At 43.0% G+C, this 13,629-nt stretch overlaps 1 protein-coding gene across 1 annotated transcript in view; it reads left to right on the plus strand.

Annotated features, from left to right (window-relative positions):
- smtnl2 (smoothelin like 2) overlaps positions 1 to 13,629 on the plus strand; it is a 30,403-nt gene that overhangs the window by 15,714 nt on the left and 1,060 nt on the right. The window contains exons 4-10 of the mRNA XM_086126162.1: positions 7,193 to 7,274; positions 8,197 to 8,454; positions 8,531 to 8,593; positions 8,673 to 8,733; positions 9,166 to 9,315; positions 9,395 to 9,518; positions 12,334 to 12,485. Of these exons, the coding sequence (XP_085982288.1) occupies positions 7,193 to 7,274; positions 8,197 to 8,454; positions 8,531 to 8,593; positions 8,673 to 8,733; positions 9,166 to 9,315; positions 9,395 to 9,518; positions 12,334 to 12,485 (890 nt within the window). The remainder of the gene's footprint in view (positions 1 to 7,192; positions 7,275 to 8,196; positions 8,455 to 8,530; positions 8,594 to 8,672; positions 8,734 to 9,165; positions 9,316 to 9,394; positions 9,519 to 12,333; positions 12,486 to 13,629) is intronic.

A 13,629-nucleotide genomic window follows, 5' to 3' on the forward strand; every position in this document is an offset into this window, starting at 1 on the left:
ACTGTCGTTGCTGGACAGTCCCGGGGCGCTTGTGTCTTGCGCCTGGAATGGGCAGCATTTTTCACAGGCCCGCTTTGTTCAGCGGAGAGATCGGTGCTGTTGAACGGTCTGCGTCTGGATGGATGTAAGTCTTGAGGAGCCGACGATGAGAAGAAAGGAGCGTTAGCGCGGAGCGCCGATGCGGATTTGGAACTGGGAGTCGCGGCTTGGAGTTTGAAGCGGATTACGTGGGACAGGAGAAGTGAACTCATCTCTTTTCGTCAATGGACGCTACAGCTTCGTGTTTGCTTTCAAAACTTAGCTTGTAGCAGACGTGTGCACATTTTCAGCATGACGTCTCTGATCCACTGGTGAAAGGACACTTTGATCCTCTCCTCTTTCATCTATAACTGCTTCAGACAACAAAATGTATGCAGAAAAGTGGTGAAGATTGCACGACTGTCTGTGTCCTATGTGTTGTGTTATTTTTGTTATTTTGACTTCAAAATGGCGCCGCGAGAGTGGCTGCCTTTCCAGCAGCTCCTATATTTTGTTGTTCTACTTCTTCCTTTCATAACTTTGCTGCTGTGAATTGGGAATTTCTCCATTGCGAGACTAATAAAGGTTTTCTTATCTTATCTTACATTTTAACTTCTCCACAAAATCCACTCAAGTGTGAATAAAAAATTCAAGGGGTATAAAAAAAAATGTTCACCAAGTTTATGCACACTGCTATAGGACTATTGTTCAAAGGTGTGTTTTGAGTGTGTTTTGATTGGATTGAACTAAATCAGGTCCAAGGTTAAATCAGGGTTCAACTTAATGTGTTTGGTAATGCTTCTACAGGTCTTTTCCCGTATTCAGGAGGGTCCACATTTGTCATAGTTTCCTGACCTCTCATCGAGCATGTCAAACTCCCCCTCAGCTTACTGCATCACTGCCAGGAACTGAGAATCACAGAGTGAAGGCTGGAAGGAGGAAGGTGGGCTGCCAAGATAGCCTAGATAGGGGAGTTACGCTCTATTGTTGCCATATGTTGTAGATAATGTGTACTTGTAGGGAGAACTGGAGTGGAAAAATCAACAGAGAACCATTTGTTTTGTACACAACTTGAACTGACTGACAGTACAACATTTGTGAATGAATAGTCAACTATTTCTAGCAATTTCACCACAGAGAAGAGCTGTTTGGAGAACTTCAGTTTTCAGAGTGTTAAATTACACTAAACTGTATTTTTGAAGCCCCAATTTACAAAAGAAAGACTCCTAAAGGATAGAGCTACAACAGATGCAAGCACTTTTGCTGACGGAGGCTTGGACAAACTCGAATGAATAAACCCGGAACAAAACCATTTAGTGTGAAACAGTCTTCTATCAGAAAGAAGAACGGGGCAAGGAAAAAAAAGGCACAGAAAGCAACATTTTAAAAGTTTCAGGATATAATAGTGACACGGTCATTTAATTTACATATCTGTAATGTAATCATAACGATAAAAATAGCAGCGTGATTAGCGATTAGGTAGCAGAGCTAAAAAAAAAAAAAGTCGATATTTCGGAACAGCATATCACCTTCAACTTATAGTTACATTAGCGGGTGAGAAGAATTTGGTACATTATGGGGAATCCCTCATCAGTCTCAGCCTATGCCAACATAGTTTGGAGATGATTCACAACAAGCCTGAGCTGGCCCTAACGATGAGCTCTATCAAAAGAGCAGCTTCAAGTCTCTCATGAAATATGATGGGACATTTTTGAAGCTCTGCAGAGGATCCTCCACAGTTTAAATATACATTCTGTACGAGAGCACATATGAAACACGAGGAATAATAATTTTTGCTACAAGACTGCACAGCAAGAAGGCTTCTCCTTTACCAACATATACATCTAAAGGCAGGAAGCTCTGTGCGCTAAAGTCCAAGTTTATATATCTCGCACATATTTTCCATCTCAATGCAAAGTGTTGCTTCAGTCATTTTCCTACAAGAAGTTCTAGGGAGTGTGAACGTACTTTTAAAAAAATGGTTAAAGAGTGTTGGATTCCTTTTTACATTCTCGGAAGGAGATTAAGAGACCACGTCCTCATTTCCCTTACGTGATAGTTTTACAGGAGTGTGTATATGTGAGTGTGTGGGGGGGGGGGGGGGGGGGGGTAGTGGGTTGCTTGCGTGCGTGCGTACTTTTCTTTTTTTGGGGGCAAAATTCAGCTTTTCTTTAGCTTGTTTTCTTTAAAAAAACAATTATTGATGATGTAGAAAACGATCCCAACTGTGAGTTTTTTGATCCGTTGCACCACTGAGTGGTAGGCACCACAAAACTCAAGCAAGTTCCATGTTAATTTAAATAAGCACAGAGTACATCTGGTTTAATATTGTAAAAGTCATCAACAAGTCGAGTGTGTGGCAGAAAAAGGTTGTAAACAGGTGATGATGACACGTTATTCTTGCAAATGAAGAGCAGCCAGCAAATAGTAATGTTAGAGCTTCTGATTCACTTGCTGCTCGCGACGTCAACGACAGTTGCATGGAACAATAATGGCCGTCCAAACATTTTCTAATCCACTTATCCTCGCGAACAAAAATTCCTACTCAAAATCACATCTAGAGACAAGTTAGAGTGTTCCATTGACCTGAATAATGGCCATGTATTAATTAATTAACTTAATGATCCGCCCTTACAATAAAATCAGAAATACATGAACAGATGCATACAAATACATGTCCTGTCACCTTATTTTTAGCCTGTCCAGGATCATCGTTGCAAACTTCGCAATATGTTTGCAGCCTCCTTGGCCATGTATTTCTAAACACAAATACACACACATACTGTATATTAGAAATGGCTTAAATGTCTCTGTAAAACCGCAATTGGCTGGGTGTACGGCTGGGATAGGTTTCAGCTCACCCAGAACCATAATGAGGAGGATAGGCACTATATATTGATGGATGACACATGTTGGCTGACATGTTGATTACCACTTAAGTAGATGTAGTTGTGATTTCCATCAGCAAGTAGCCTTGATCATTAAATCCCACACCAGCCGCTCCCAGCCCCCATGTTTCCATGGAGATACCTGTGACAGCTAAACAATATCCTCTGACTAAACAGGATGTGGCACTCACCAATGCACACTCATACCGCCTGTTTAAACAGAAGGGCTTCCCAGTGCAAGTGATCCTGTAGCGACAACCACTATTGTGAGTTTTGCAAACAGTCTTCTAACTGTTTGGTCCAAACTGGAGATACACTGAAAGGGATGGCTGACTGATGAATATAGTTGAATGAACACTAACGCTAGGTCTGATGTTTCATACTGGTAATTACTGTTTAGTATGCCCATTGTACTTTCACCGTAGTAGAAAATAGTCAAACCGACAGAGTCTTAATATTTTGGGGGGGAGAGAGAAGTGCTTGGGGTTATTTGCATCCATCTATCCATCCATCCATTTTCTACCGCTTATTAGAGGTGGGGTCGCGCAGGCAATCGCTTCAGCAGGGAAGGCCTCTCAGCCACTTCTTCCAGCTCGTCCCAGGATCCCAAGGTGTTCTCAGGCCAGCAGAAGACATAGTCTCTCCAGCATGTCCTGGGTCATCCCCGGGGCCTCCTGTCAGTGGGACATGCCCGGGAGGCATCCAGAAGACATCCTAATCAGATGCCCAAGCCACCTCACCTGACCCCTCTCGACGTGGAGGAGAAGTGGGTCGACTCTGACAAACCCTATTCAGCACCCTGAATAGATCTTACCAGGGAGGGCACTCCCCCTTCTTAAAAAGAGGCACCACGACACCAGTCTGCCAATCCAGAGGCACTCTACCCGACGCCCACGCAATGTTGCAGAAGCGTGTCAACCAGGACAGCCCCACAATATCCAAAGCCTTGATGAACACCGGGCAGATCTTTGCCACAGAGAAGCTTTTTAAAGACCTTGGTGACTTCAACCCCAGAGATGGGAGAGCCCACCTCAGAGTCCCCAGACTCTGCTTCCTCTAAGGAAGGCGTATTGGCGGAATTCAAGAGGTCTTTGAAATATTCTGCCCACCGACTTACAACGTCCCGAGTCGAGGTCAGTAGAGTGACCACTGAAGCTGCGTTTCACTTACAGGTGATAGTTGAAACTTCTTCTGAAAGTGGATTCTGCCAGACGCTCCCAACAAACCCTCAAAATATGCTTGAGTCTGCCAGGTCGGACCGGCATCTTCTCCCACCATCGGAGCCAACTCACCACCAGGTGGAGACCAATTGACAGCTCCACCCCACTCTTCATCTGAGTTTCCAAAAGACAAGGCCGCAAAACTATGATAAGACCTCAAAGTCAATCATAGAATTAGTGTCCTGGTGCCAAGTCCACTTATGGACATCCTTATGTTTGAACATGTACAATTAACAGAAGTCCAATAACAAAGCACAACTCCAGTTCTGATCAGAGGGCCGTTCATCCCAATCACCCCCTTCCAGGTGTCACTGTGATTGCCCACGTGAGCATTTGGGTACTCTGAACTGCTGCAGAGGCACAAACAACAGTCATGACCCGTCCCCCCATCCGAAGGCCAAGGGAGGCTACCCTCTCGTCCACCGGTGTGTACAAGCACTGAGGTGGGGGGCAATCGGTCTGTCTGCCCACACCTGCTCTGCGCCTCTCACCGTTGGCAACTCCAGAGTGGAAGAGTCCAACACCTCTCAAGAGAACTGGTTCCAGAGCCCAGGTCGTGTGTGGAGGCAAGTCCAACTATGTCAAGTTGGAACTTCTCTGCCTCACACAGCAGCTGCTCCTTCCTTGCAAGAGAGGTGACATTCCATGTCTCGAGAGTTAGCTTCTGCATCTGGGGAATCGGACCGACAAAGGTCCCCGCCTTTGATCAGCGCCTAATTCACTTAGCACCCGACTCCTTTGGCCCCTCGCATCGGTGGTGAGCCCATGGGGAGGAGCACCCACATTGCCTCTTCGGGCAAGCTTCCGAATACTGTATAGAATACCTTCATGGACACACTTCAGTCTAGTTACCGACTACCACAATCATTTCAAATGTTGGGTGAATGGGGTTATTGCTTGTAATGGAGAACGAGGCCAGTCTATTTTGGTGCCATCTTGATGTGACAAGTGCTACTTTTAGCTACTTATCAACAGAAGGCAGACACTCCAAGAGTCTTGCATGTGTCAGTAAAGAGTAACATGACTGGTTCCTAAACAGAAGATTCCAGTGCAAACCAGTTGTTGATTGTTAACAAAACTCAAGAAAGTTCCGCGTTCATTTAAATAAGCACAGAGTACAGCTCAATGCCACCATAATAGGAATGCTGGATTGACCTCAGAGTCATTGTAATTCTTCAAGCTAAACCAATGACAAAACACAAATTCCAGCCAAACATTTGTTTGGGGAAGAGAAAAAAAAGACCTTTTCACATTTGGCATTTAATTACATTTTCGTTCGAATATAACTACTAACCAAATGAACGTTGGATACATCATTTGAATTGAAAGAGATCGCATCATGTCATAATTTAGGAACGTTGTCTGTAGTAGCAATAACAAAAGGTGGGAGGGGTGACGTTGATTTTAAAGTATGATGTCCCTTCAGACAGGTTAAAAAATTATCTTAATGCAAAACAGAAAAGAAATCAAAAGTGATAAAAATTTGCTTTCAGGTTTGGAGGAATCTTTTAAGTACTTACTGACATATTTTTTTGACATGACATGAAATATACAGAGAACAAAGAGTAGGACGAAAGACGGGGTTTTTTTCAACTTCCTACTCCCTTTTGAACATGTAAACTGTGCTTAACGATGACTATAGATGTGATTTCTCTTCTCTTTAATGTTTGTTTTAAATTTCCATTCTAATCTTTTCTCTTACTTGCTTATAAGTTCAATAAACAAACAAACAAAAAAAGATCAAAGATAGATGAATAGTGTTTCCACAGGGGTAGGGAAATTCACAAGCATTGCAAAACATTTCCCTAGCTGAAGACATCCACTCTCTATTATCTTTTCAAAAATAGATTGCTTATACCCACTCTACTGACATCATCATGACAATTCCCACACTCATGAGAGCAGAGTGTTGCTGCGTGATGGGCGTGGCCTGACCTCAGGTAGCCTGTCAGTCGTGTGTGCCGTGTGAAGTATTGCAGAGTGTTCTGCAGGCAAATCACAAGTGCAGATAATGGAGAGAGTTGACAGGAACTGAAGCAGCCTAGCAATTGTGTTTCCCTTCTCTGATTTTAGGCAAGCTCCCCTTCCCACAGAACAGACATTCAACAATTTGTCTCCTTCCTCCTTCTTGATAGTCAGCTGTTTCCACTTTACAACCACGTGCCTCTGTCTCATTTAGAGATATTCATTTGTGTTTCCCATGTCGATGTCGATGATAGCATGTTCAGTAGTTATGCGGCTCTGCATTTCCCCTTCTTACTACTCGCAGACAACCTAAATAGCATGAGCCTGCTTCAATGCTCAGGCTCCGTGACGCTGATGGTTTGATTCTACGCATGGTGACACCGCAAACCAAGTGGTGAAATGGCCCAGTGATTTCCGCCAAACACATTCAGCTCCACTCTGACAATTTGAAACGGCAGCAGCTGTTCACTGACTTGCATCACGGCTACTTGTGATTTTACCCCCTGAAAAGCCTTTTTAGAAGGTCTCTTGTCATTTTTGACATGGTGTAACCTTGCAAAACTGTACACAGCTATCAGTTTCTCCCATTGATCCCTGTCATGCCAAAGCGGTATATAATCATTTGAGTGTTTGACGAAGAGGTCCACGTGACCCACAGCTCCTGCCAGTTGCATATGGCAGTTATTTGAAAGAGAATCACGTTTGACGCATCTGTCTTCTTTAATTAGATACATCTCGGCGGTTTGCATGTTGCATGTTTATGGGAAAGAGTCACAGCGGGAATAAAATATACAGCAGGACCTCTTACACTGAGGAAGGAAGCTGGCCCACGCGCTGAATGATAAATTCATGTTTCGTTACTAACAGCACGTGAATGAAGTAACACACTTTGTATGATCCAAGTATGACGCACAAAAAAAATTCTTTCCGGATTTCATCCATTGATTGGATCGCTGGAAGACTCGAGGACTACACAAATTCTCGTGTCTGCTGATAGTCCAAATTGTAATCAGTCCCCGGTTCTGCAATGAAAGTAATAAATGACGTCACACTCTCTTCAAAACAACATTCTAATTGCGTTATACTGTATGTGTGTTCCAGAGTATTGAGCGAGAGGAGCCAATAGAGGTTGACCAGGCCCCAACACATGCATGCCTGGAGAATGGACACACTGCGTCAACAGGTACCCGCAAGTGTTTCTCATCATGCCAGTACAACATGTTCTCAAACTCAAAGCTCGAGCACAAAACTGACGTCAAGCCAATTGACTGAAAGGCTTTTAAAAGAAAAGGAAAAAAAAGACATTTTACTCCTAAGGCTCACTTTAATGGGGGATGTTGAGTGCTAGCCTGTTAAAATTGTTGAGTAATGTTTTCTGTGGTTCTGGGAGAGATTTGTCAAGTCTGGCAGATTAATTCCAGACTATTTCACAGTGATGCCATCACTGTCAGTGCTCTGCTAGTTCTCTCCTGTGTTTGGTTAGAGAGGTTCAAACAAAAACTGTTACTGGACACTATGAGGGGAAATGTCAGTTCTAAGTGAAGATGCTGTTTACACAAAATCCGAGAGACTATATTAAGTGTTGAGTTTGAGAAATGATTTCATAATGATGATCAGAATTAAAAAGGAAAAAAAATGAAAGAAAGGGCACTTTATTATACAGTAAAGCGTAACGTACTTCCTTAAATGATGAGTGATTTTGTAGGACTTTGGACAGAAGATTTTCAAACCGTATGCCCATCAATCATGGGCAGATGACCTCTTGTATCATTTTATGCAGGAGAGGTGGGGCTGCTGTGGATGCCCTGGGCCCCCACCCTGTCAGCCCCACTCTTTGGACCCCCTTGTCCTTGACACATTTGCGATGAACTAAACGTGACAGTTCCTTTGGATTACATAAGAGTTCCTAAAAGGGCCGTGCAATCAGATCCATATAGTCGGTGTATCTGAGGTCAAAGCATTGGCAACTTGATCAATAGTTGGTCATTCGTCTGAGCTGTGTTTTTTTTTTTTTTTTAATTAAACATTGAGCCATGTTGTCATAATCTCTCGACATGGGTTTTTTTCTTTCTTTTTATGTGATCTCTTTATTTTCCTCCAATAAGAACATCCCTTGCTGGTACATGGAAAGATGTCTCCACCCAGAGATTTCCCACATGAACACACAGCTCCAGTCGCCATGCGGATGGCCCACTTCCCCATCATGGCCACCACTAAGACAGCAGAACTCAAGACTTGTTCAGAGTCTCCCAGTAGCCCCACTTCCTCTAGTTTCCCTCCAGTCTCAGGAGCTTTCCCTCCCTGCCAATCAACTGCCAACACCATCCAGCCTCAATCAAGTGCAGAATCCCCAGTTCAACCAGGTGACTCAGTGACAAACATGACCAAGTACATATCGCCTTTGTAAAACTCCAGACTAAACATTGATTTCTCTTTTAGTGTCTTGTGTGAAGACGTGGAACGCCACACCCATCAGAGCTGTGGGAACTTCGCGCCTCCAAGGTGAGGTTCCCAGGCAAACAGACCCTCACACTGAGACTGAGACCGCAGTTATGATTGACGGTTGTGATTGTCTTTGCAGAAAAGACGGTTTCGCCCTCTGCTAAAACTGTGACTTATGCAGGCGTACCCCAACATGACAGGTTAGACACAATGGGAGTTATATTTGAATTTAAAGGGGAAGTCAACCCCAATTTTTTTTTTACAATAAAATGTTGTATGCAGCCCCACTTGTCTAAACACGGCATTCTGATTAAGATTGCGTTAGTGGAATGAGTTAAGCAGTAACATCGACCAGTTTTTGTCCATCTCAGGCGAGGGCCCAGGTGAGCCATGATTGGTTTCTTACCTGAGCCCCGACCAACAGAGATGTCATATGCAGTCCAGAACAAGTGGCAAAATGGCCACCCCCTGAGATGGATGTTGCTGCTCAACTCAAATTCCACAAACACAATATGAATAAAAATGCCATGTTTAGACTAATGGAGGCGCATAGAACATGTTATTGTAAAGAAAATTTGGGGGTTGACCTTCCCTTTAAGGCCTAAGTTTGTAAGACTGTGCTTCACCTGCAGAGATGACAATGAAGAAAGCAAAGAGCAATCTTTTGGGCATGGAGGAGAAAGGAGGCGAGAGTTGGTGAGGTCACAAACTTTACCAAGAAACATTGGAGCTCAGGCTCGGCGGTCAGTCTTTGAGAGGTTGGACACAGACCTCAGTAACAGGTAAAGATGCTGTTTTTGTATTAGGTTGGATGAAAACGATTGGATGGTACTCAAAAAGGTTGGCTTGTTATCTGTACAGTCGCCCCAAACTAATGGAGTCCAAACCCAAACTGAAGCGCTCCCAAAGTTTTGGAGTTTCCAGCGCCAGCAGCATCAAACAGATCCTACTTGAGTGGTGTCGCTCCAAGACCGTAGGCTACCAGGTAAAAGTCAATAAGTGTCATCATTTTGGACGCGATGAGGGGTCCACCCTGGACTGGTCGCCACCTAATCATAGGGCATATACAGACAAACAACAATTCACACTCACATTCAAACCGAAGAACAACTTATTTCATCCGCAAGTTTATGTTCATGTCTGGACTTAAAGACTGTGTAAAGTGATTTCATTTGTTCCTAAATACATTAAATATGTTTAAGGTCAGCGCTGAAAATGCGCAAACACCGAGAACAATTTAGTACTCAATTGTTGATATAGATCATTTAACGTTTTTCACCATTTCAGTGGTTGGGATTTTTTGGGCTGTGGCTGAAATTAAGTCCAAATACACACTTGGACTCTCTGGCATTAGTCGCCCCATCCCATCAATAAAGGTCATGAGCATCATTGCGGGCAACCCGCGCACCATGGGTTTTGTTAAAAGAGGTTGGACTCAGTCTTATTTAGCTTTAAGCAGATGTAGAAGCCATTCAAACTTACGATACTTCCCACTGCATGGTAATCACAAGACCAGGATGCTTAATGTAAACAAGCTTCACGTCGCTTGATGTCATCACACTGCCATCAGTCTTCAACGGTTATGCGAACATCTTCCGTCTATCCATTTTCTACTCCGCTCATCCTCACAAGGGTCACCAGCGTGCTGGAGCCTTACTTTGGTCAGTAAGCGGGGGACACCCTGAACCGGTTGCCAGCCAATCGCAGGGCACACAGAGACGAACAACCATCCGCGCTGACACTCACACCTAGGGACAATTTAGAGTGTTCCATTAACCTGTCATGCATGTTTTTGGAATGTGGGAGGAAACCGGAGTACCCGGAGAAAACCCACGCAGGCACGGGGAGAACATGCAAACTCCACACAGGAAGGCCCGAACCGAAATCGAACCCTGCATCTCTGCACTGTGAGACGGACGTGCTAACCAGTCGACCACCGTGCCGCTCTGCGAACATATTGACTTATATCAACCTCAACCGCTTCAAATATTAGAATGATCCGTCCCAATAGTATGAAGTTTTATGAGCATGACATCTGTTACTGTACGTAAATTCCAAAACATCGCGGCTAGCCTTCTTATAATTTTAGAGGTCGGCTAATACGAAAGTGCTGTGTCTGTCACACACATGAAAATCATACAGTACCTCTTCTTCTTGTGGGACTTGGCGAACCATCTCCACAATGCAAGCACATTACCACTAATTTCAATGTTCGTGTTGCAGCACCGGGCTCTTTGTCGACAAAATGAGCATACGTTGGTTTCAAACGAAGACTGTCAGACATTTTTGCTGTGATACTCATCTCCGGGAAGGCGCTGGAAACTAGCGTTTATCACAACAACTTTCTCTCCTCCTCGTCGAGGGTGCCAGTTCAAAACGTTGCTCTTGTAGTCACAGATTCAACTTGTTTGACAGTTTTAAAAGAAAACTAAAAGCCTACTTTTTCAGTCTGGTTTTTACTTCAATTTTATTTGATGATCTTTATTACCTTTTATTCTGGCTTTTAGCTGAATTTTATTAAGTCTTACTTTTTTTTTTTTTAGTCTGGCTTTTACTGGAATGCTGTTATTTTATAATTTACTGGAGTCCTCAGCTGTCTTTGGATAATTTTGTTTGAACATCGAAAACCCAATTTTTGGCACTGGAGATGAGGGGCAAATTTGAAGTGTGATCTCTGTCCATCTTTCCGTTGTTTTAAATGTTTAGCAACCCAATAAACTTAGTGTTAATGTGTTAATTTAATCGGCACTGTATGGAAGCGAATGTGGTTGGTGTGTTTTTATAAACGAGTGTTTCTGGGGCAACAGAGTTTGAAGCATTTTAGGTCACGGCTAAGTGTTTTGACACATTGCTGCACTATTACCAGCAGCCTGTGCCAGCAGCTCCATGTGGCTTGAGTTATAGTTAAATTCGACGTAACCCCGACTCTTACTGGCTAAGAGGAAACACTCTATCGTTCATCTGATGACCTGACATGTTCTATTTCACTCAAGCAAAGACATCATGTGCACTTGAGACACGTCTGCAACCAGTTAACATTCACTGTGAAGAATCATGCACACTGAAGTTGAACTTTTACACATGAAAGGGGTTTTCCTTTGCCACTACTGAAATTGTACCCTTTCTTAAAGAACTGGGCCCAATAATTATAATTTATTCATTCATTCATGCATGACCTGAGCCGCTTATTTTTTACGAGGGTCCCAAGTATAGCCCGATCTGAACTGTTTGTCAGCCAATTGAAGGGCACACAACCATCTGCACTCACACTCACACGTAGGGACAATTTATACAATACAATACGATACAGTACATGCTGATTTATATAACGCTTTCACAACAGCGGCAGCTGGAACAAAGATTTAGAGTCTTCCATTCACCTGCCCTGCATGTTTTTGGAACGTGGGAGGAAACCGGTGTCCCGGAATACCTGGACAAAACCCACACAGGCACGGGGAGAACATGCAAACTCCACACAGGAAGGCGGTAAATGTTCAGACACAACAGCCAGTGTCAAGCGTCTTTTCCACACTTTTTCCTCTCTGTCATCACTCGTAAGGTTTTGTGAAGACATGGATCGAAAAGAAAAAAAAATTTTGTACAGCGCAACTGTTACATCCATCATATTTATGTGAAAGTAGGGATAGTTTTATAGCCACACTGTTGTCTTCTTTTATCTTCCACTGACCATTTTTAAGATGTCAGTTCTTAGATTTTTTATTTTTATTTTTAATTTATTTTTATTGTGCACATGCTTGCAACAACCTTATCAAGCTTTCTTTATCTCCCCTTTTCTGCAGAACATAGAAATACAGAACTTCTCATCCAGTTGGAGTGATGGCATGGCTTTCTGCGCTCTGGTCCACTCCTTCTTTCCCACCGAGTTCGACTACGAATCATTATCACCGGCCAACCGCAAGCATAACTTTGAACTGGCTTTTGGGACTGCAGAGTGAGTGGCAGCAAATAAGTGGAGTGTCCTTGAGAAGTACACCACGAAACAAAATGACAATGATTTATTTGATTAATTGTTTTTAATATTATCTTCTTTTTTTGTGTACTTAATCACTGACAACATCAATATAAAGCTACATTGTTTCCAGCTGTGCAGCAAATGCAAACTTAACCGATAACTGAATTAACCCGTAACTTTACCAGGATGCTTGTCTGCTTGCAACAGTCGTTCATGCAGGTTTGTCTATTCTGACATGAGGAAAAATCAACAGTACTGTATTACATTACTGATAAGACCCAAGACTAAAAGCACACTAAAAATAGTGAGTACTATTGTGAGCCGGTTTCACATTGATTTATCCCTGTATCACAGAAGTAACAATTCTCCATTGGACTAACGTGTGTCGAACTTTGTCCTTACATCAACATTTACACAAAAAGGTCACCTCTCAAACGGCCACCTTTGTGAAAATATCCAATTTTACTGAAGCTGACCGAGTCACTTTGTGAAACTCTTCTTCCTACTTTTCTGTATTTGAGCACTCCTAGTGGCCAAGGTGCACACGCCAGAAGCACCATAATACAATACAATACCTGCTGATTCATACAGCGCTTTCACAACAGCGGCAGCCGTAACAAAGCGCTTAACAAAACAGTTAACATAAAGTAAAATAATAAACACAACACACAACATAAAACACGGACAGTCGTGCAGTCCTAACCAATGCCTAGAATGGATTTTTGGCATTCATTTCAATGGGGAAAGATGATTGCAGATAGTATTGTTTCGAGCTACAGATGTAACAGTACAGTGTTGTATTATGTTTCGCCTATTTCAAGGTTTTTGTTGTTGTTTAAAACTAATGGACAGGCTTAACAAAAAGATGTGCCAAATTTCTAGACCACGTGAGATGCATGCATGTGTAAGTTGAGTGGTTTGTAATACATGTGTAAGTTGAGTGGTTTGTACGTTTTGAGTGGATAGCTCTACTTTAAGAATGGGCAAAAGGAGAGATGGAATCCTTTGAACGCACCTTTCATTTTTCAACGTCTCCTCCGCAACTCCAACACGAACACACCCTTTTCCGGTAACGAATACACTTCCTGCTTCTCTTCAGCCAATCAGACGCAAGCAACATAAG

Source organism: Hippocampus guttulatus, chromosome 12 (genome assembly GCF_054856545.1).
Source record: "Hippocampus guttulatus isolate MCC_2025c chromosome 12, RoL_Hgut_1.0, whole genome shotgun sequence".
NCBI classification, from domain to species: Eukaryota; Metazoa; Chordata; class Actinopteri; order Syngnathiformes; family Syngnathidae; genus Hippocampus; species Hippocampus guttulatus.